The sequence below is a fragment of the Astatotilapia calliptera genome, chromosome 6, assembly GCF_964374335.1.
Source record: "Astatotilapia calliptera chromosome 6, fAstCal68.1, whole genome shotgun sequence".
Lineage (NCBI taxonomy): Eukaryota > Metazoa > Chordata > Actinopteri > Cichliformes > Cichlidae > Astatotilapia > Astatotilapia calliptera.
The window spans coordinates 4,019,845-4,042,199 of NC_137427.1; the positions used below are offsets into that span (position 1 = coordinate 4,019,845).

Genomic DNA, 22,355 nt, shown 5'->3' on the forward strand with positions numbered 1-22,355 from the left:
TCATGGAAATAAACAGGATGAGCATCAGAAAAACAGGAAAGTTTAAAAAAAGGTCATTGCAGGGAATGTTAAATTCAACAACCACAACTCCATATCCATATAGCCTAATCCCTACCTTTGACTCCTGGAGAGTCTGAACTAGCTCCTCGTTGTCAAGTATATTCCCCTTAGAGGTAAAGAGAAGCTTAAGAATGCGGTCTTCAATATCTTTCAGCTGGCTGCGGTCAGCGTTGATGCGCACAATCAGCTCGTTCCTCTGTTCCTCAAGATGCGGACTCTCAAGACGCACCACATCACTTAAAACAGATTGAAAAAAGATTGAATCAAGAGATTCCAGAGGTCATTATCAGAAAGGGGGGAAAGGATACATACAATTAGGATACATAAAATTATGTGCAGTATTTCTATCCATTTTTTAAAATGTAGATGGCTTTGTAAATGCTTGTTACTAGAGATAAACGAGACCACTTTTTTATGTCCGATACCGATTCCGATATCATAAATTTGGATATCTGCCGATACCAATATGAATCCAATATAGCGTTTTTTTTAATCAACAAAACTGTTTTTTAAATAAATATCTTGCTGCATTTTATATAAGTTCATACTCAAGTTTTAAAAAACAAGACACTAAAACTATTCTGTTATACTTGTATGCAAAAAATACACTGCACCCAAAATATTTTATAGTTCAGCAACACTGATCAATCTAATAAATTTAAACCTGCACCATCCTTCCTATTCTGGTATTTTAAAGAGTCCTTAGCAGAAATATTAAACAACCTAACTAATAGGGTTGCCAACTCCTAACATAAATCTCCCAGAACCACCCCCCGCCCTCCACCTTGATGCTTAATCGACGTAATCAACTTTAATTTAATGCACCTGTAAAACAAATGCATAAGTTCATAACTTCCCTTCAACTCATTCATGTCACCTAAAAGGTAAACCTGTTTCTCCATCACCTGCTCAGCTCTGATCATTCAGTAAGGACATCTCCTGGTTTCATCTACAAGTTTCCCTCTCACCACATATCCAAACCGACATCATGACCAGCAGCTTTTACAGCTGTGGCTCCAGCAAACATCAACTGATACTAGAAAGTAATATTAAATAAATTCTAACAACAGCTAATTAAGCTTAAACGTGCTGCTGTTGTTTATCCACTGGTCTCCTCTCTCTGGCACAAAGTGGGCGATAAACAAACAAGAAAGGCAGGATTTGCGACAGAAAAGCCGACCAGCTGATCATTGACCAGTTTCATGTTTGAAGTAGAAACAGGAAGGGGAATGAGAGAAGAAGAATCAGCTTTGCAGCAAGAACAGAATAACTCTAGCTTTGTGTCTTTTTTCCATTCTAGCTTAAGTACGAGACAAATCGCTTTCGATGGCCAGTCCAGCTGTGGCTCCATATATCAGTTGTTAAGCTTAACGTGGAAATACTATGCAAACATTCAGGGATGAACTTACGCACTTGCTTTACTTCTCTGGGATAGTTTTCGCCGAGATAACATGCCGCGGTTTGGAAGCATGTAGCGAGGCTCCACATGCTCCACCAGACCGCCGACAGTTCCTGCAGACAACAGCTGCTCTATCACGTAACACATACTGCTCCGATGCGCCGAGCTGGGTTACGCCAAGTAGCGCGTTTGTGAGATGATTTTGTGATACTTCGGATCGGATTACATTTTTTATTTCTCTCCGATATCCGATCCAGTAATTTAGGTCAGTATCGGACCATCGGTATCGGTCCATCTCTACTTGTTACATAGTTGAAATGCAATAGCTTTTTTCATGTGTGTGCATGTATTTACCTGAGAAGTTGGTCTTCTAAGCCAGATTTAGTGACAGTGAAGTTGATAATTGTAACTTTGATGCAAACCTTAAAAGGTGGAAACAGAAACTCATTAAATCACAATGAAACCTTGAACTACTTTGCTGGTCTCAATGATCGTCTTTGTGGTTTTAATTCAGGATTCTTTGGAGTCCATGTCTCTCTTTTATAATGTCTGTGATGTATGCATGCACTGTTGGCTTGAACTAATGAGACAGTACATGACTGCATTTAGTGTGAGCCCATTCTCACACTAAATGCCCTGGGGCAGACTGTAGCCACATTCTGCCCCAGGGCAGCTGTGGCTACAACTGCAGCTGCCTCCACCAGTGTGTGAATGTGAGAGTGAATGAATAGTGGAATTGTAAAGCGCTTTGGGTGCCTAGGAAAGTGCTATATAAATGCAATCCATTATTATTATTATTCTCCTAGACTGTTCAGCTATAGGGTTTTGCTGGTTGACATATGACTGCGTCTCTTTACAGTATCTTCTTTTGTACACATATAGTATAAGTAGGTTTGAGTAGGTGTGCTGCTGTCCTTACCTCTGGCAGGTAATGTGGGTTGGCCATCTTTGTGGTCATATAGAACCTAAAATTTTTGTCATAGTCAATATCTGAGTCTCCCAGTCGGATCATTGTTCGGCCGCCAGCCACAAACGTCTGCTTCAACAAGACGGGCTCCAGTGCTGGATCCAGGGTCTCCTTTAACTATACACCCACAAAATACCCAAACAGAGCCATTCACAGTACACATGCTTTTCTTAACTCTTTTATAATGATATCCTGGGACAACGCAAAATTAAAAACACTATTTAATAACAATCTGTCCAATAAAGGTCTTCAACTTATTTAATGTCGCCCAGTGTTAGCCCACCTTAAAAAATACACAATTACAATACAACATTTGACCACAAATTGTCTTTTTTATGATTAAGTCTGTTTTACTGTCACATGAGTGGTGCAATCCTACCTCCTCTAGCAGTACAGGGACACCCATGCTTATGGCATTCTCTAGGGTACGAAGGAAGCCTGAGTCCGTTAGCTTGATCACCTTTAGACCATGTTTAGCCTCCTTGAAGCGGATCCATCGGTTGGCCTGAGAATGAAAGAAATATCCTTAATCCCTAATGTGATGAAGATGACTTCTTTAAAAAAATTTGTAAGAACGAATTTAAACTTATTTATCCTTGTTATGCAGCTGTATACCACTATTTTCAAAATCAAAATTAGTTTTAAAATTAAGGTTCTCGTGTAATAAATGTGTGAAATGAATATTAATGACTTGGGATTATACAGATAATTGAGAAGTTAAAGTGTTAAAAAAAATAACCCATTTCATTCATAAAGTAATCAGTGTTGGAATTATCGGCACTACATGGATGCTGCTGGAAACTTGTTTCTAGTTCACCTGATCCTGTGGGTCGATCATAAGAGGCCACCGGTGGCCCTCAGTCACCAGGATGCCATTCTCTGTAGAAACAGTGTCACGAGGCAAACCTTCTGCATTCCACTGGCGGATGACATATTGATCACCAAGAATGTTAATCAGGCTAAAAGTGGAACTGATTGGGATGTTCAGGTTCTGGCACTGCGTTATCCACTGGTCAATTAGCTGGTGAGAGGGAAACAGAGCGCACACAAGCACAACAACTCAGGTTGTATCCTCCAGAGTTTCTACTGTTTTCCTCATTTCATCCCTTATTATTACATGTTATTTCCTGTCTTATAATAAAAACAAACAAGGTGTAAGGCCATTACGATAGTGGGGATTGCGTGTGACTGAGCACAATAGCAGTAATGAGAAAACTGGGCCCAGCTTTTGTTTGTCTTATGTAGTGTCCTATTTTCTACTGATTTTCAAAAATTAGACTAAACTCATACTAAAGGCACAAGCTGCTAATTCTTTGTTAGAGCAGCCTGTAAAACCTTAAAAAGCACAGAATAAACCTGTACCTACCAGCTGTCTATAGTGGGAAGTAAATGCACCATAATATGCCACACAAGCAGCTGCAACGAAGACATTTCCCACAACATTGATGATCTCTTGCTCAAACAGGGCTACACTTTCTTCCCAGCGTACTTGTTCGTCACCAAGAGCGAACGTTAGCTTCCCTGCCCTGATCAGACGGGCCTGTGTCAGAGCCATCGTATTAACTTTGATGAAAAAGAAAGAGAAAGAATTTTAGCAAGCCAAAGACAGCAAGGTACATCAAACATTTAATAAAAGACAGATGGTAGAACTTATTTCACAGAGTATATTTTATGTTGTACTTTTTGGCACAACTCTCACCCAAATCTTCTTTCTCATTCATGCTGCTATCAAACTGCTCCTGCAGGACTTTGATCTGGTTCTCCACCTCCTGAAGCTTCTTCTGCTTCTCTTTTAGGGTTGCCATGGTCACATCCAGCTCTTCCTGCACAAATGAGTAAGCACAGATGAAGAGGGAAATGGTAGGGTAATATCATACAGGAATCATTAAAGCAATATTTGGAAGTACTGTACGTGTTGGTCTGGTTTTTATTTCTCATCATTAAGTTTAGTGCACATATGCCAAACCCACATCAGACTTAGTGCTGTAACGTACTCTGGCCAAAATCTTGACTGCTCCTTAAAGCAATAAGCTGCATAGCTCTAGCTACAGTACTACAAGCCCATAGAAATCCAGCAATGCGTTTGTCTTGAAAATAAGAGTCTCCTGCCTTAAATTTTCTAAAATTCCCCAATAATCTGAAACAGCGAGTGGAATAAAACACTAATGAGAGAGCTGAAGACCACCACCAACACTTGGCTTTGCAGTGACCCATCTTAGACTGGGTAGCTTACAAACTTCCATTATGTAAACTGTGATTCATGATCCACTAGTGAACAGCGTCAAACTGATCATCTCCTTCTTTAGACCTCATCATTCTATCACGATCTGGTGCATTGGTAATATGTCTGCTAAAGACACTAAGTTGCTTTGTGCTTATATATAGCAGGTAACACAGATGACACTAACTCTTTCTTATGTTTATGAAGAAGAAATAATGTTTAGATCAACATTTTACTTAAATGTCAGCAGTCATAGTCCCACAAATGCAGATATTTTTTGTCCTGGTTTAGTGTAACACTATTAACAAACCAAAAAACCCCAAAATATTACAAACTATTTCATATCTAAATTATATTTTCCCCCTTAACCTGTATGATGTGGCTAAAATTAACACAACTCTGATAGATAATGTTAAAACCCTAAATCAGGGCTCCCACAGGACAAATCTGTTATTTTTTTTTACAGGTTGAATCCTTATAATTACTTTGAAACACTTAATAATTTACATTTGAATAAGCCTGTAAGAACATACTTTTCCTTAGTGAGGTAAACCTAGAGCATGAATTTATTTCAGCTTCAGCTAACAATGACGGCACACCAACAATGCACTCTGTAACTGACCTGTGCCTTGGCCAGTTTTTCTCTCTTGGGGCCAACCTCTTTGAAGACTCTCGAGTACAGATCCATAGCTCTGACCCACATGCACATGGACCTGCACGCCCTTGATACCTTTTCCACCTAACAAGAGCGACACAATAAGAAATTAGGCCAAGCAAAAACATACTGAAACATTTCAGAATTTCTGATAGGTTATACTATCTGAAAACCACATGTTTAGTCATAATAATACAGTAAGAAGTTGTTATTTTCACTGGCTCTGTTTGTACAATGACATTTTTTAATCTGCCAAAATATCCAAACTGACCTTTTCAGGCATGAAATTAGGGTCATTGATGTATTTTTGTAGTTTCAGCAGGATCCTAGGTTTGATATTGTCCTTGTCATATTCTGTCAGACGCCTGAGAAAGTTGGGATCGCCCAGTAATTGCTTGGCACTTAGCCAGTCTGGTCTGTTAGGAGAGAAGAAAGTTAGTGAGACACTGTTAACAAATAAGGACTAAAGAAATGTCACGGTTGCTCGATACATTAGACCGTGACATTAGTTGATCTTTTCAAAGTACTGAAAATTCTTTGGGCAGAACAGCAAGTTTCAAAATCCTAAAGAGGATATGATATTGTGAAGATTTAATTCAGATCAACAATGCAGTAGATTAGTGAATGGTGAAATCTTCAAGTTATCTCTGTTTAATGTTAAATGCAAAATACATAAGATTGAAAAAATAGTCCCGGTGAAGTGAAGGAGTGATAAAGTTATTACATTATTGTGTTTCTATTATTGTCATTATAAAGAATTGCACTTTTAGAAACCATCACCAGTGCAGGATGGATACCTAATAAAAGTATATCATGTTAAGAAGCTATTTATTTATCTATTATTTTTTTAAAGAAAATAGTGCACACTCACTTGCAATCAAGCAAGATGCAGACAGACTCCATGACAGTCATCACTAGGGCTGGGGGTTTAGTGAACACCTTGATCTCAGAGATGTCAGCCTTGTCAAGAGATCTGAGGGCCTGGTTGGCACTCTCTAAAGCTGGCAGAGCCTGATCTAAGTCCCTCTGTGCGTCATCTGCAATGGCCTGGGTTTCTTCAGCCTTAACTCGGGCCAGTGCCTCATCTTCTTTTACTACTTTACGTACCTGTGACAAGGAGAATTATTTTAGTTATGCTCATGAAGTAATGACAAAGAGTTACCATGATTTATAATTGAAATATAGGCAACATCAGACAGGTTTTTGAAAGTTTTGTGATAAAACACAGACAGACCTCATCAGCCTTCTCTTGATCTACAGCCAATTTCTCCATGAGGGCATCAACATCAGTAGATTTTTGTTTGAGGACTGGCTCCAGAGCAGAAAGGTCCACCTTCATTTTGTCTACAAGCTCATTGGTCTCCAGCAGCTTAGTGACACCATTCTTTACACGATCCCTGGCCTATACAGTAACACACGCATAAATAATTATCATGTTTGATATAATCAACATAACAACTCATGATGCATTACCGTCACAGTAAAAATAAAACTGACTATTAGCACTCACCACCAGCTAATGTATCTAGCTGCTATTTTTCCTACACAATATCAGGTAACAATTCATCATCAACAACATATGTGAAAAATTGCCCATTATTGTGTTGACATACCAGAACTAACTGCTGTCTCTTGTTGCCAAGCATGCTGAGGTAGAGGTTGATAAGCTCTAGATAGGAGGTAGGTGTGGTGTAGTACCGGCGTCTCAGCTCTAAGTAGAAGCGCTCAGCCATTTCAGTGACACTAACGTGTATCTCGACACACATCGCAGAGATGTTCTGTTTTAGCTTCTCATTGCCAAAGTCCACATTCTGGAAAAAGGCCTCAGAGACAGAGAGCAGCGCCTCCCGGGGCCACTGAGCACCAGAACGAACAGCGAAAGAGAGGAAAGTGACATAAAGTTAGCAGCGAGGACAACAATTTGAAGCTTTGACCTTTAGCTCCTGTCAACTGAACAGTTATTCAGCAGAGCGCCAGCAGATGGACATAAAACATTTATTTAAAAACAGAAATTGTAAAAAGTTTTTTTTAAACTAATAAGTTCAAAAGAAGTTTTAAAAAATATAGAAACTACAACTTCCATGACGATGATGAAACAATTTTTTTTCTATAAAAAGGGACATGAATAGGATTACCTTAAAGCTATAGATTATGAAAAAGAATTCAATCTAAAGGGACGGTGGTGTTATAAAAAAGGGTTATATTAGAAATATTTTACATGAACAAGAGTGATTCCATAGACAAGGGTAGTGACGTATATACTGAGTGATTCATATATATCAGAGAAACAGAGTTATATCAGCATACCTGCACAAACCAGTCAATAGTGCAGCAGTTAACCAGTGAAGGAAACATGCGACATCGGGACCTGAAAGCATCGCCCACAGGGCTCATACACAGCACAATGTGTAGTTTTTCTTGTACACGGGAGATGAAAAACTGGAACACCTGAATGCACCATCACAGACACGTAAAAAAGACACACACACATAGAAGATCACAACAGGCAAATAGCATCAGCTCTCATGTGTTCTTTCCTTTTGCCTGGGACACTGATTTTAACTGTCTGCTTTTATACAGTCTGTGGAAATTTTAGCCCATAGTGGGAATCTCAGATGCTTTGCTAGGTGTTTATTATCTTCTTTAAACAACTCACAAAGGTCAGGCTTCATCATACTTCTCTTATATCAGAAATTAATGTTTAATTTCATTTTGTTTATCTTGTTGCAGATCTATGTACTGTTGCTGAAAACACTAAGTGTGTTAGGTGTCGGCTGTGTGCGGCACCCAAGGTGCAGACTCCGGAGACAGAACTTAACCAAAACAGCTTTAATGCTGAACGCAAACATAACATAACTGGAAAAACTCAAAAATAAACTAACACCAGCGGATTGACAAAACACACAGCAAAGTAACCGGTAGATCACGACACGGACACAGAGAAACACAGGGCTTAAATACACAGAGGGAGCAATCAGGGAATGAATAACAGGAGGGAAACACAGCTGGGGCAAATCAGGCCTAACGAGACAAGGGGAAGCAACACCAGACACATTAACATCAGACATGGACTTTCAAAGTAAAACAGGAAACACATAACACAGACTGAACAAAGACACAGACTCGCACGCACTGCAACAGAGGGAACAGAGACGTGGGACCAGGGCAGACACAAACACTGACTGGACACGGGGATATAGCCACTAAGGACACACAGAGATGCGAACTAGACAAGGGGATACAGCTGACAGGGGAGACAGAGCAGCTAGAGAAGACAGAGACATAAACTATAAGACAGAACTCAAAGAAACCAAAGACTAGAAAGTATAAATAATATCATAAACTCAAAACCCCTGGGTCAACGACCCAGGCATCCTAACAAAGTGATTATATCTGGTAGTTAAAGAATGATTTCCTACATTTAAGAAAAGCCACTCGATTAGAAAACAACACTTTTCAGGATATGAACATTCATGACTCCACGTTCTTCCCACTTTCTAATTTGTTAAAATTTTGGGTAGTATCCGAAAACAAAGTTCTGTGTCGAGATTGTATTTGTTAATTTTTGTTGACTGTAACTTTATCCTAACTTTCACAGAAAATTTTAATTCATTTATTTTCTCACAAATAAAGTAGATATACTTGACACTGTATTTAATCTTTACTGCTTAAATGACACATGTTTTCTACACTTTATGTATTTACATAAGTACCGTACATACCTCATCCCTGTTCTCTTCACTGATTCCAGCCTCTCTGGCTTTAGGGCGGGTAGCAGCAAGTACTTGTTCTAGCTCGTCTTTTTCAAAAAGGTTAGGCACCTCACCAGAGTTTAGCATGTTGTTTATATCCTCCAAAAATTCTTCTACTACAATCTACAACAGATTTAATAGTTAAACACAGTAAGTACACAGAAACTTAAATACTGTAAGTACTTTTGTTGCAATCTTTTTGCAATACCTGAGTATCTGTAAAGAGGAACACCATATCTTTGCCCTCCACACCAGCCATCTTGTAGAGCCTCCTCAAGTCTTCATGGAAGCTGTCATAGTTGTACCCTCTGCTCAATTCAATCTCAAAGCAGCGGTACCCACACATGTGGGCTGCCAAGCGAGTGAGTGACTGCTTGCCTGTACCTCCCACCCCGACTAACAAGGCATTGCCTCGCTCCTGGCGAATCATACGAGCAATCCTAAAAAATAATAAGATTATTTCATTCCATATGGCACATGCATCGTGTCATTTAGAAAATGTACTGCAAGCTATAATCAGATCAAATCACTTGATATGACACTACCTTTAAAAAAAATCAGAAGATGTGCAGTTAAATTTTATTACTGATGTTAAAATAAGAGTGCCTGCATTTTACTTATGTGGAAGGTATGTCTACTAATTAGACATGCAAGTAATTATTATTATGGATAAATGATCCTTACAGTCCATATCACAGTCATTGCATGTTCTATTTTAAAAACCAATAAAACACAATCACTCGTATTGCTACTGTCATGATCCTGGGTCCTTTTGACCCAGCGTTTTGTGTTTTCTCTTCGCGATTTTGGTTCTGTTCTTCCTCTGGTTAGTGTTTACTCTGTTCTGCCCGTGTGTTCCTGTATCTAGTCCGCGTTTCTTAGTTTGTGTCCTTTCATGTGTAAGTTCCTGTTTTATTGTGAAGGTCTGTGTCTTATGTGAGTGTTTTCAGTTTGCCTCCCTAGTCTCGTCATGTTAATTACTCCCAGCTGTGTTCCCACCTGTATGTAATCCCCCTGTGTTCTCTGAGTGTATTTAAGTTGTGTCTTCTGTCATAGTAGTTGCTGGTTCATCTGTGTTGTTTCCCCTCGCTCTCCCTGTATGTATTTCTCCGGACCTCCCTGCATCCTCATTCTGGTTTGTCTTATTAGTTTACCCAGTTTAGGTTTCCGGTTTCATGTTTTGTCGCCATCGCTGTTTGTACTCACACCCCTGTAAATAAACACTCATCTGCACCAGAGCTGCCGCATTTTGGGTCCTATTTCATATTCCACACGGCTTGCCCCGGCAAACCGTGACAGCTACTGCCTTTGGGTGACTCAGTTTGTCCCAACTACAGCTAAAATAAATCAACTACCTGTTAAGAAACTATAACTATAAGTTAAATTCACTCACCTGGAGACATGTTCAATGGCATCCTGGAAGAAAACCAGCTTGATCTCCTTGGAGAAGGTCATGTTGTAATCATCAAGATAGTCCTGAAGTACAGTCTGGATCTTATTCATGTCTGTCAGGTCTTCATACAGGCGATCTTCTTTTTCTGCATGCATCTATGTGGATGATTAGGTGGACACAGAACAAAACTGCAAATCAGTAAATAATGTACAGTATTTTTGTGTCGACCTGTAAATAAGTTGCTTGGAGGAAAACCTGACCTTGATGAAGTCCCCAAATATTATGGGATGAGACACAAAATGTGAAGACTCTAAGTGGATGTCAAAATATCGCCCTGGCAAAAAAGAGAGAGGTCTATCTTAAACCCATAAAGCCAAAATATAGATTTTGAGCTGATAACAATTAACTGAGCATTCAGAAAATAAAGTCAGAGGCTGGACTGTGAGAGTTCTTACTGGCCATCTCACAGATGATGGTGTTGAAGTAGGTCTTATCTTGGGTGTTGATGAGTCGGTCATGAAATACACGCTGGCATTCATGGCAGAAAAGGCGAAAGATCTGGGTCTTGTCTCTTACTTGACTTGGCTCACACTGCAGTATGCCTGGTAATCAACAGAGAGAATCTATATACTCACAACAAGCTTGAAAATCAATATTTGGTAAGACTATCTTTATTCTTCAACACAGTCTGAACCCTTAGGTAAGCTTTCTTGCAGTTTTTGAAAGTAGTCTTCAGGAATAGTTCTTCAGGCTTGTTGAAGACATTCAAAGCTCTTATTTATAGCTTGACTTCCTCTTGTTCTATTCCCTGTATAGATGATCCCACACTACTTCAATAATGTCAAGGTACAAACTCTGAGGAATCCAGTTCTTGTGTAATTTAGCAAACCTTAACTATTTCTCCCTCTCTTAAAACGGAATTTTTTTGAGACCCACCCTTCCAACGAGACCACTTCTGATAAAAACTGTGTGGGTGTTGCTCTGAAATGCATCTCTCAGGTCCTGTGTCAGGACTTTCCTGCATATTTTTTCTATTTCTTAAGGACATTTAGATACTATATAGGCACACGCATTCTCCACTGCAACCACTGAACATCCAAGGTATGGACATTGAGGCTGTGGACAGCTACAGGTACCTTGGTGTTCATCTGAACAATAGACTGGACTGGACTCATAACTCAGACGCCCTCTACAGGAAAGGGCAGAGCAGGCTGTACCTGCTGCGGAGACTCAGGTCGTTTGGAGTGGAGGGCCCACTCCTGAAGACCTTCTATGACTCTGTTGTGGCTTCTGCTATCTTTTATGGCGTGGTCTGCTGGGGCGGCAGCATCTCTGCTGGGGACAGGAAGAGACTGAACAGGGTGATCCGAAGGGCCAGCTCTGTTCTAGGATGCCCTCTGGACCCAGTGGAGGTGGTGAGTGACAGGAGAACGGCGGCTAAGCTGTCATCCCTGATGGACAACATCTCCCACCCCATGCAGCAGACTGTGACAGCACTGAGCAGCTCCTTCAGTGGGAGACTGCGGCACCCACGGTGTGGGACGGAGAGATTTCGCAGGTCTTTCCTCCCCACTGCTGTCAGACTCCATAATAAAGACTTTAACTGATCAAGCACACACATCCACACATATGCAATAATACTAAGTGCAATAATCCTTTCTGTCATCGTTGTATTTTTACTCAGTTGTATATAGTATTTGTATTTGTATTCTATTTTTATCTTATTGTATATTTATTTTATTTTATTCTACTGTATATAGTATATTATTTTATTCTATTCTGTACAGTTGTGTACTGTATTTATTCTTATTGTATTCTAATTTTTGCCTCATAACTTTTGCACTGTCCACTTCCTGCTGTTACAAAACAAATTTCCCACGTGTGGGACTAATAAAGGTTATCTTATCTTATCTTATCTTATATCTGAAGTAGGTTGTTCTTTTGTGCTCTACTTGTCCTGTTTCCCCAGATTATTTAAGGGCACACCATCCTGAGATAGGTCAAATTCGGTTAATAATCTGCGACTCACCTTGTCATTGTAAAAGTAAAATTTTATGATGGTCAAGTTGTGTTATTTTTGGCATTTCTCATAGATTCAAGAGATGGCAACAAATTATGAGTTTTTGCAACAGGCTGCTAGTAACAAAGTGCCCGAAGATACAATCTGAAATTGGTTCTTTGTGAAGTTTGTTATGTGTAGACTTATGCTGGTTCAGCTCTTCAGTTAGGGGCGTTTTTCCTGCTTGAATGGTTCACAGGTCAGTGTTAAGCCACTTAACAAACCAAGAAAATAATTCTCTGAAAATAGTCAGATACAAGGACTGGATTGCCAATGAATGAAAAAGCAGCCAAAGACCAAAGGAATACTCACCTTGGACACACTTGGAGAGGTCCCGGAGATTAAAAACATAGTGGGACTTGGCCGGGGTGGGCAGCAGATCCACACTTAAACAGTTATAAATCTCCACAGCTGCATCCACAATCTGTCCGGCACAGTCCTTCACTGCCTGGGAAAACTCACTGAGGAAACCGTTCAGTATAGCCTGGAAGGAGGTTGGGTATGAAAAGTGGTTGTAACACAAATGAGAGGGCATGAAGAGGGGTATACTGAAAATTACATATACTGGCGGAGCAGGAAATGGAAAAATTAAAACATTTAAAGTAAGCGCAACATCTCATAGAGAGAAGTTCATGGACATAACACATACAGACTACTCAATAAAGATTCTTAATCTGTCAAGATTAACTTGAAATAATAATAAATAAGCACGGACATGATATATCTTGAACTGTAAACACTACTCCCTAAAATGTAATTCTTTACGTGTGTGTGTGTGTGTGTGTGTGTGTGTGTGTCAGTATTTTGGAGGACTCCTGACTTTGAAGATCTGTTTGAGGCTGGTGTCCGAGGGTGTTGGCAGGCACAACATGCTGAAGTGGCGAATAAATCTGGGGGACACAGGATTTCGCCCCCCTCCTGGAGGAGCACATGCTGCTGTAATGGTCATTTCCTGAGAAGAAAAAGACAGAATAAAGGGACTACTAAACAGCTGATAAAACGCTAGTATGTTACTTTTTCCTGACATGTCACCATTGACAATAAAATGTTCCATTTAAGAAGAGGGGTTCCTTGTGTGGGGCATTTAAGGACAGTACAGAAATGTTCTAAAATCAGTTGTGCCTGTGTGTATATGTGTGTTTGTATAGCACAAGTTAAGGTAGTAAACATTCTATGGATGATGCACTGATCACAGACCACTTTTAATTTCGTTGTACCTGCGACGATGACAATAAATACTCACTCAAATGAGCAATCCTATTTATCCATATTGTATATTCTGTATCTATACATGTGTATATGTGTATATATGGTGTATTTATGCTTATATCCTTACTCTCATTCCCCTTAATGTATCTGTAACATGCAACTTCTTTCGGTGCTTTGCTACTGGAAACGGAATTTCCCGGAGGAACCCACCCGAGGGATTAATAAAGTTTCATCTAATCTAATCTAATCTAATCTAAAGACATTCTGATTCTGATTCTCATTCTATAAATGGCGAATAAAAAAGCTAACAAATAGCCCACAAGATGACTGGGTTTCCTACATAAAAGGATTTAGTATTCATTAAAAACACCAAACAGAACAAATGAGGTTTTTAACTGTGCTCAAAAACTGAACACGGGGAAAACATCCACAGTAGTTCAGACTAGAATGATTTTGTCTTTACTTGTAGGCAATATTTATGGGAACGTAGAATGTACAGACACTAAAAACAAAAGGTTAAGACTTATGAGCAATTAACTTATAGCTAGTCTAGAACAGCTGTGCTAGTGGAACTGTCCTACCCTTGTTTTAGATACGTGCTTGTACTTATAGGAAACATGCCCCATAATCTTTCTAAAATCTGAAAATTTGAAAATGCTCCTTCTTGTGGTTTTGTTTTTAAACTGCTTGGAAAAGTCTAAAATAGATAACCTCAACTGCAACCATAGTCTCACATATGCACACGCACATTTATATTTTAATGTCTCATTACAGTGTAGCTCATCTTATTTGCATACCTGGATCTCCTTCCAGAAGAACTTGTTTCTGTCATAAAACCCAGAAAAGTCCTGGAACTGACGCAGGAGTTCTATAGGAGGCTGAGATCCATAACTGTCCAGCTTAGGCATATTCAAGTCATCCACAAAGACCACCAACTTCTTGTTTCCTGGAGGACCTACATGGAGAGAAAAATAATAAATATTCAAGAAGAAAAAAGTAAATGTGTAAGCACTATTGGATGAATGGCCAGGCAGTAGATGTGTAGATGAATAGTGGAAGCAACTGTTAAACTAATGGAAAGGAAGCGACTCTATGGTTGTGTTAAGCAGCTCCAGAACAATTTGTGAATGTGCTGAAGAAAGGCCTCTTAATGTGTTATCTGTAAGTTAGACCCTGAAGACATGTCATTGACAAGCATGGACCTATAATTCAAACAATAAGATGGTAGCTTTTGTCTGAAAAACTTTATCAGTTGGAGTTTCTCAAAGGATTTCCTTTCAGCTACATTGCTGTCCAGATGGTGCAAACAATTGTAACAAATGCATATGACAGTCTGACACAACATGTATGGTTCTTGGGTTTGCTTTTATGTTGTCATTGCCAAACTTGCTCTTTTACCTAAAATGTTCTTTCTCTTTTTCTCCAGTTTGGACTCAATGATCTCCTGTGTACGGGCAGAGGAGGTCTGAGCAGAGAAGTTGATGAAGACAGGAAGATATCCTGCACTTTCCTGGATCCTGTTAAGAAGGCCCCGGGCCACCACAGTCTGCAAGAACATGTTCATCAATTACTTTTCACATATAAATTTTGATATCTGCATTCCTTTCTAAATTGCAACACCAAAATATTACCTTTGCTTTAGCACCATGGATATTTTGGATATGAAACTATAACTAAGCATTGCTGCAGACTCGTGCTATTTCCCCTCTAAAACTCCTCAGCATTTTATTAATACGTCACCATCATAATAAGTAATTTAGTGGAAACTGCCAGATCCATCAGTACACACAGTCATTCAGGTGAATGAAATAAACAGTGGCACTAATATATACAATTAACCTTCTACATATGTCATGCCAAAAGCATGGGAATGTTTGTTCCACAAATCACACAGAACCAAATCTCAACAAAATATGACATGTATGTGCAGCGTTCTGTCCAAAGCTAAGTGTGGCTGTAGCAAGGCATCTGCAACACATGCAGTGGGTCTTTGTTTATGAAGTGCAAAAAGGAGTCTGAAGTATCCTAGACATATGTGCTTTTTTTCAGCTGTTCTTTTTGCATCATCAAGTATGCCCTGGGGCGCCTCTGTCAGTGCGCCCCAGGGCGGCTGTGGCTACACTGTAGCTTGCCATCACCAGTGTGTGAATGTGTGTGTGAATGGGTGGATGATTGTGTATAGTGTAAAGCGCTTTGGGGTCCTTAGGACCAAGTAAAAGCGCTATACAAATACAGACCATTTACCATTTTACCATTTAATATCAGAAAAGCTTTGGATTTATAAAATGTACCCTTTGTCATCCATTTATTATCTGTTCTAAGATTCTTTACCTTTCCCACTCCCGTGTCACCAGTGAAGAGTACAGAACGGCGCACGGATAGCAGTTTCTCCATCAGATATCCATAGCGAACAGTGTCTGTAGTGGGAACCAGCATCTCAAAAAAAGGTTGTTCCCTATTATATTTAAATGAAGGGATTATAGCTGTCCATAACTGCAGATCCCTGTGATTAAAATTCATGTAGACACTCCACAAGGTACCACACGTCGGGAGCTACAAAACACACAAATGTAAAAAACTTACTACAAAATTATTAGGTGTCTTATTAAGTATCAGCCCAAATGCCATTAGCTAGAAAAAACATTAAATCATTAATGTTCAGTTTCACTCACATTGTTTAATAGCTTTGGTAACAGCAGTTTTGGTGAAGTGTTGCTTTGTACAATTCTTTGTGTGGATGTGAGTGCCTATGTGTGTTAAGTTCAAATTACGGTTTCACATCTGGAATTCTTAATACACTTTTCCTTCCAGTCAATGCTCCATTAACATAGCTTGATACGGCACTCTGTGAACAGCTTAAATTATTCCACTTTATATACATTGAATACAAGTGTATGAATTTTGACCGATTTGAATAAACTGCCCAGTTTTGTTCTATAATAAATAAATAATTTAGATTGCATTATCCTCACAGCTCATCCATTTCTGTAGGTGTGGTGGTCACAGCTCCATACCTTTGCATTTTTGTTGCCTTCAAATTGCTCTCTGATGAAGGTATCAAAAGCATCCCAGTAAGAACTAGTCAGATTGCCACCTACGGCCCATAGATAACAAAATATGAAGGTCTGACATAGTACACCATCAAGGTGCTTGGGATTCTGCCACCACAAAAAGAAGACATATCAATAAGTAAGAACATGGGTGAGTAAGTCAATAATTCTACAAGAAGCATGTATATAACTTATGGCTTTGTCTTGTCGAACAGAAGTAGCACACTCTCATCTTTAACGCATTGCTGGTTTAACCAAAGTTGCTCCCTGTACATTTTTTGCTTTTCCTTTGTGGAAAAAAATTAACTTTTTTTATTTCATTGTCAAGTTTGCAAAATTGTTGTTTGAACTAAATGACTGATTCTTTTGATGCATCCTACAAAAAAAGGACTAAACATGACAGCTACATTTTGTGTTAAATGTACCATCTTGAGGTCTGGTCCTCCGTTACCCAGCAGAAGAGCCTCCAGCAAGGAGCACAGAGTGCTGACTTTACTGATGTCCACTTGGCGAATTGCTTGGACACAATGCTTGGACGCAAATTGTAGACCTTTCTCCACGTACTGCTTGAACATCTCCATCAGGTATGCACCCACTGGGTCTGGAAGCTGGAGAGACAGGAGAAAGTTAAATGAGGTTTACAGAGAAGCTTGTAGCAGGATATTAAGTGTATGCAGAGTCATGCATTTACATTATCTACACAATTTATAAAGTAACCTTGCTAGTTTGGCTTAGACTCCCTAGTAATAGTCTTCTTAATGCCCAGAGGTAGGACTGACATCAAGAGGGAAGAACTATGCACTGCAAAAAAACAACAATTTGACTACAATGTAAAAATTAACCTATAGGGATAAAAAATAAAAATACATTTAAATTTAAATGCATTTCTCCACAGGGAATTAGTTTTAGGTGATCTAACTTTATATACAATATGTTGCATCTGTTACTAGTTATAATGGCTATATGACTGCAGTAGTCAGCAATCAAGAGATATCTTCATATCAGTATAAGTCCAGAGGGTTTACAACAAGGTGCAACACCTGGTTACACTGAAGGACAGGAAGAACAGGATGGATTTTGTCTAAAAATCCCATAAAGGAGGCTGCGCAGTTCCATGGAGAAGCAAAGGAGCAGCTGTCAAAATACTTAAGATCCTATCTGTATAATATAAGAGAAATCTAGAATTTGGAGATATAACATGCACATACCCTGTCCCCTAGCCCAGTAATCCATGTCTGCACGTAGGGCATCCACTTGAGCTCATCAGGATCAACATAAACCATTCCACAGCGACTTACTGTGGCTGGAGATGCCACAGCCAAGTCCTGAACCTGCAAATACACATTATGAAGACGACTTAAGATTTACAAGCTCCTATTATAAGAGAGTCCATTATAATCCAGCTTCATATTCTTAGTAAAGCATTAAATGTTTATTCTTGAGCTCATGTTTAAGACCCTGCAAATTAATTTATAATCCAATTTACTGTCAACAAAAGTGATCCAGTTCCACTTTCACTCTGTTTGGCTCTAACCTCAAACACCATGTGTATGGATGGAGTAAGTTTGATTCGCTCGCTGTTGGCCAAACAGAGCATCTTGTTGTCATCCAATACAGTGTTCATGTTCTCGATCCAAAGGGCATCAACTGGTCCATCACAGATAACCCACTTGTGGTCATCACTAGTGTCACTGACTGCGTCACGGACACTCAGTGCCATCAGTCCATCACGCCATTCCAATGTCAAAGTATTAATCTGAGAGGTTGACACAAAAGTTAAATAAATAATTGCAGTGAGAGAAAAGGAAATACTGCTGATGTCAGATTTAGTCTCCTGTGTGCTGTACCTCTCCATAGAGCTCTCCCATTGAGACAGATTTTGGATTGAGCACATAGGTCTTGACAGGCTGATAGAAGGGGTTGACAGCCTGGTGTCCTTTGAGATGGAGGGTCTCCAGAGTGTCTGCCAGGATGGTGTAGACAGTGGTCTTACCTCCACCACTTGGTCCAACCAACATAACTCCATGGCGAACTGACATGGTCTCATAAAGCTGGATCACCTAATAGGAAGATAAGAGGAACAGGCTTTTTAAATACTCAAAATATTTCTGATCTTTTAAAAAGATTTACGTCTGCAGCTGGAATTAACTGAGCTGAAGTGTCTGTCTTGGAATATTTTCCACTTGTACTCTACCTTCTTAGTCATGCTATCCAACGGTTGAAGGTTTCGCTTAACCAGAGACTCCACAATGGTTGAGTGTAGCACACCATAGTCATGTTCAGGGATACAAACACCAGGAAACAGGTCTGACAGGATACCACTGGAAAGGAATGGAAGATTGCCATGAACATAAACATACAGATATATAAAAAAAAGAAAGAAGAGGTACCATACAAACTCTTACTTTTAGAACTTAATGTTCTTACTGTTATTGTGCAGTTTAACAAGAAATAACAAAGCTACTTCAGTTATTGCTCCCTTATTCACCACGGTGGGTAGCTCCACATGTTTAATTTGGCAGAGGACACAACCCCAAAAGGATTTGTGTCTGCGCCCAGGGTTGTAATAAGGATCTTTCGCAGCCAAATGTATAAATCCCTATGCTGCAGAGCAAGAAACAGTCCCTTACAATGTCAGATAGACTTACCCAAACAGCACGGCATCATCAGTGAGGAACTTTGGCAGGTTGGAGTCTCTCAGTGCTCTAATTAGAACCACATCCTCACTAAGGTGAGGATTCTCTCTCTTCAGTGACCTACGAGCAAACATTAAAAATTATATGGATTTCTTTGTGACCTAAACATTTTTTTATATTTAATATTGCAGAGTCACTCCAGGTTCGCAAATAATTGCTATACAATGAAAATAGTCCTGTGTTAGTAATGGGCATCCTAAAATCTGTCTTTTGTCTTCATATTGGTCATATTCACAAAAAATTGATAAAATATAAAAGGAAACCCGCATGGTTAAAGAACCAGTATGAGCATCTCTTCTAAAGTAGTTCATTTAAATAGTTGTAATTACAAAATGTGTCATTTCTTCATCTCTTCATGTGTTTCAAACACTTTGTTATGACAAGCATCAAATAAATAAAATAAATGTAAATTATTTTTTTCAGAGAGGAACTAGAGTTTAAATGAGGAAGTGCTGGGAGCTCTTAATTGCCCCTTGGGGATAAATAAAGTCTGATTCTGATCCTAAGCTCTTAGCCTCTAATCTGAGTAATCACCAGTATCACCAGTTTCACTGGTCTTATTGTGGACAGCAGCACTTTGTCTTGAAAAACAAATTATCTACTTAAAATGTGAAACATGTCACAGTAAACATAATGTACATGTAGCTTCAGAATACACAAAATGGTAAATGCTAAACATATCCATGTATATGTGTGTGAGACTATTTAAAATCACAGCAGTCACAGAAAGACATTTCAGAGAAGATGGTTGTCTGCCCTGATTATTCAATGCATATGTGTCCGTGTAATGCTCTGACCCTGCCATGACCAGGACAGATTTGACAGCTCTCATCCCAAAGTCATAGTGGTCCTGCTGGGACAGTTGCTCTGAGCACAGCTTGTACATCTGGGTCATCTTCCTTGCGAGGGTTTTACTAGACTCAAATCCTTCTGAGTACAAAATCACCTGGAGGGAGAACAGAGAAACAAATGCAGCTGAGCTTAAGTCAATAAAAGAGGGAAAATGATAGCTTATTCTGTGGAGAAATATCAGAGAATTTAGAATAAGACACATAAACACACAAACTGGAAGTTACCTCTGCAATAAGAGCATAGTTTGGAACCATCATTGCTATTGGTCTAAAGAGAGCTTTAAGGTTGTCGGGTAATTCTGTTCTTCCAGCATAGCCTGGGTTCATAGTGATGAATGCAGCACATGTCATCACCAGCTTGATCTCCCGGCCCTCAAATAGAAACCTTGACAGCTACATAACAAAGATAAAAGAGACACTCTTGTTAGTAAAAGGTCAACTTTATTATCCTAAACTATATACTCACTATGGATAAAGTGAAATATCCATCCATCCATTTTTCTTAAGCGCAATCAAATAAGGCTTTACAATACAGAAATGTATTTCTGTATTTCTTTAAGATGTCCACTTCCTGGTTAAATAAGGGTTAAAAAAAGTGTGAGTGCAGTCTTTTGTATCTTCCTCTTGACAACACCCCATCTACTGTAATACCCATGGCTATTCAAGGAGAGTTATAATATGGCCAGCAATCCATCTGCTAGTAAGTTTGGCACTGCAATTAATAATGGCAGGTAATTATTTCTACTGGAAAAGGAAATTGGCACCTCCATACAGCTTGTCAGCAGTTGGTGAAATACTCTAAAATCTGACTTTGGCCTTTATAAAACACAGTGGACCAACTATCACCAACACCCGAAATCAGTGGAGGAAATGGTGGTAAAAATGGACGTGATCATACACTCGGTGTCTTCAACCTGGTGGCAATTCAAATTTGAGTAACTTATAACAAACTTGAAATTAAATTAAACTTTTACTAATTTGTATTTTGTAAATCAAAAGCCAGAAATATCAAAACAACAAATTAGACTTGAAATATTTAACTTTATGTGAGGTGACTCTAGGACATGACAGCCGATTTTTTCTTGCAAAACTGTGTGCATGTGTTTGTATACCTTAGCAGCTTTGGCATTTCTTATGGTTATGAGCTGCTGAGCGATGACAGACAACACTTCAATGTCGATTCTGTTAAATTCGTCAAAACAACACCAGGCTCCTGACTGTGCCAGCCCACTGAAGAACCGACCCATCATCTGTATAAGAATATTGTGATTCATTAAAAACAGATATTATGTGTGGAATACCAAGACTTGAAAAGTAGTTACTACTCTTATCTTCCAAATAGTGGCAAATACTCAATTCCACTGTTAAGTGTAATTATTCAAAGAGGATTTTGTACATCTTTTGTGTTTGTAAATAGGACATCAGTAATTTTACTTTAATGGATGACATAAAGCATTGTTCAAAGTTATTTGCAGTTCATAAACAGGCTTATAAAATACCAGAAACGGCCCTTTATGCTGGTCACAGTGATTCCAAGCACCTGTCCAGCTGTAATCTATTTCAGGTGTAGTCTAGCAATGACAAAAAAGCGATCTAGGTTCATAAAATTCCTTGTAGCTGACCTTATAGTCCAGTCCATCTGAACAATTAAAGACCACACACTGGATGGCCAGCGCCTTTGCCAAGTCCTTTGTGGTCTCTGTTTTGCCCGTCCCTGCCGGCCCTGCAGGAGCACCTCCCAAGTCCAGTTGGAGAGCTCCCATAAGACAAAGGTAGCAACGGTCCTGCGTCCCAAGGCAGACAGAGAAACACAAAAATGAAGAAAAGGATCCATGTTTCTATAGAATTTAAAAAGATGACAGATAAAACAACTAACACTTAAAGAAGTCTAAATGAAATAAAACAGTGTTTACAAAAATATGCCAAGTGTAAGTTTTTCTAACTAATTTTTACATTTATCTAAACAGTTTTGGATATATAATCTGTATTTTGATTCTAATGATAAGTTATTGCCAGTAGCATATGGTGGTTTTGCTAGTATTT

At 39.1% G+C, this 22,355-nt stretch overlaps 1 protein-coding gene across 1 annotated transcript in view; it reads right to left on the reverse strand.

The window, feature by feature from the left end:
- The window catches only part of dnah6 (dynein, axonemal, heavy chain 6), a 33,608-nt gene extending 11,533 nt beyond the window's left edge, over window positions 1-22,075 (reverse strand). Inside the window, exons 1-34 of the mRNA XM_026169780.2 lie at window positions 21,935-22,075; window positions 21,425-21,562; window positions 20,538-20,705; window positions 20,259-20,407; window positions 19,414-19,521; window positions 18,960-19,086; window positions 18,613-18,825; window positions 18,300-18,521; window positions 17,974-18,096; window positions 17,191-17,373; window positions 16,730-16,873; window positions 16,047-16,268; window positions 15,114-15,261; window positions 14,513-14,670; window positions 13,327-13,458; window positions 12,819-12,990; window positions 10,903-11,049; window positions 10,708-10,781; window positions 10,448-10,602; window positions 9,263-9,494; window positions 9,025-9,177; window positions 7,610-7,750; window positions 6,916-7,158; window positions 6,537-6,704; window positions 6,174-6,409; window positions 5,574-5,718; window positions 5,270-5,386; window positions 4,126-4,249; window positions 3,793-3,989; window positions 3,244-3,447; window positions 2,806-2,931; window positions 2,379-2,543; window positions 1,814-1,881; window positions 116-296 (exon numbers count right to left, since the gene is read on the reverse strand). Coding sequence (XP_026025565.2) covers window positions 116-296; window positions 1,814-1,881; window positions 2,379-2,543; window positions 2,806-2,931; window positions 3,244-3,447; window positions 3,793-3,989; window positions 4,126-4,249; window positions 5,270-5,386; window positions 5,574-5,718; window positions 6,174-6,409; window positions 6,537-6,704; window positions 6,916-7,158; window positions 7,610-7,750; window positions 9,025-9,177; window positions 9,263-9,494; window positions 10,448-10,602; window positions 10,708-10,781; window positions 10,903-11,049; window positions 12,819-12,990; window positions 13,327-13,458; window positions 14,513-14,670; window positions 15,114-15,261; window positions 16,047-16,268; window positions 16,730-16,873; window positions 17,191-17,373; window positions 17,974-18,096; window positions 18,300-18,521; window positions 18,613-18,825; window positions 18,960-19,086; window positions 19,414-19,521; window positions 20,259-20,407; window positions 20,538-20,705; window positions 21,425-21,562; window positions 21,935-22,075 — 5,424 coding nt within the window. The remainder of the gene's footprint in view (window positions 1-115; window positions 297-1,813; window positions 1,882-2,378; window positions 2,544-2,805; window positions 2,932-3,243; window positions 3,448-3,792; window positions 3,990-4,125; window positions 4,250-5,269; window positions 5,387-5,573; window positions 5,719-6,173; window positions 6,410-6,536; window positions 6,705-6,915; window positions 7,159-7,609; window positions 7,751-9,024; window positions 9,178-9,262; window positions 9,495-10,447; window positions 10,603-10,707; window positions 10,782-10,902; window positions 11,050-12,818; window positions 12,991-13,326; window positions 13,459-14,512; window positions 14,671-15,113; window positions 15,262-16,046; window positions 16,269-16,729; window positions 16,874-17,190; window positions 17,374-17,973; window positions 18,097-18,299; window positions 18,522-18,612; window positions 18,826-18,959; window positions 19,087-19,413; window positions 19,522-20,258; window positions 20,408-20,537; window positions 20,706-21,424; window positions 21,563-21,934) is intronic.
- Window positions 22,076-22,355: the final 280 nt, after the last annotated feature.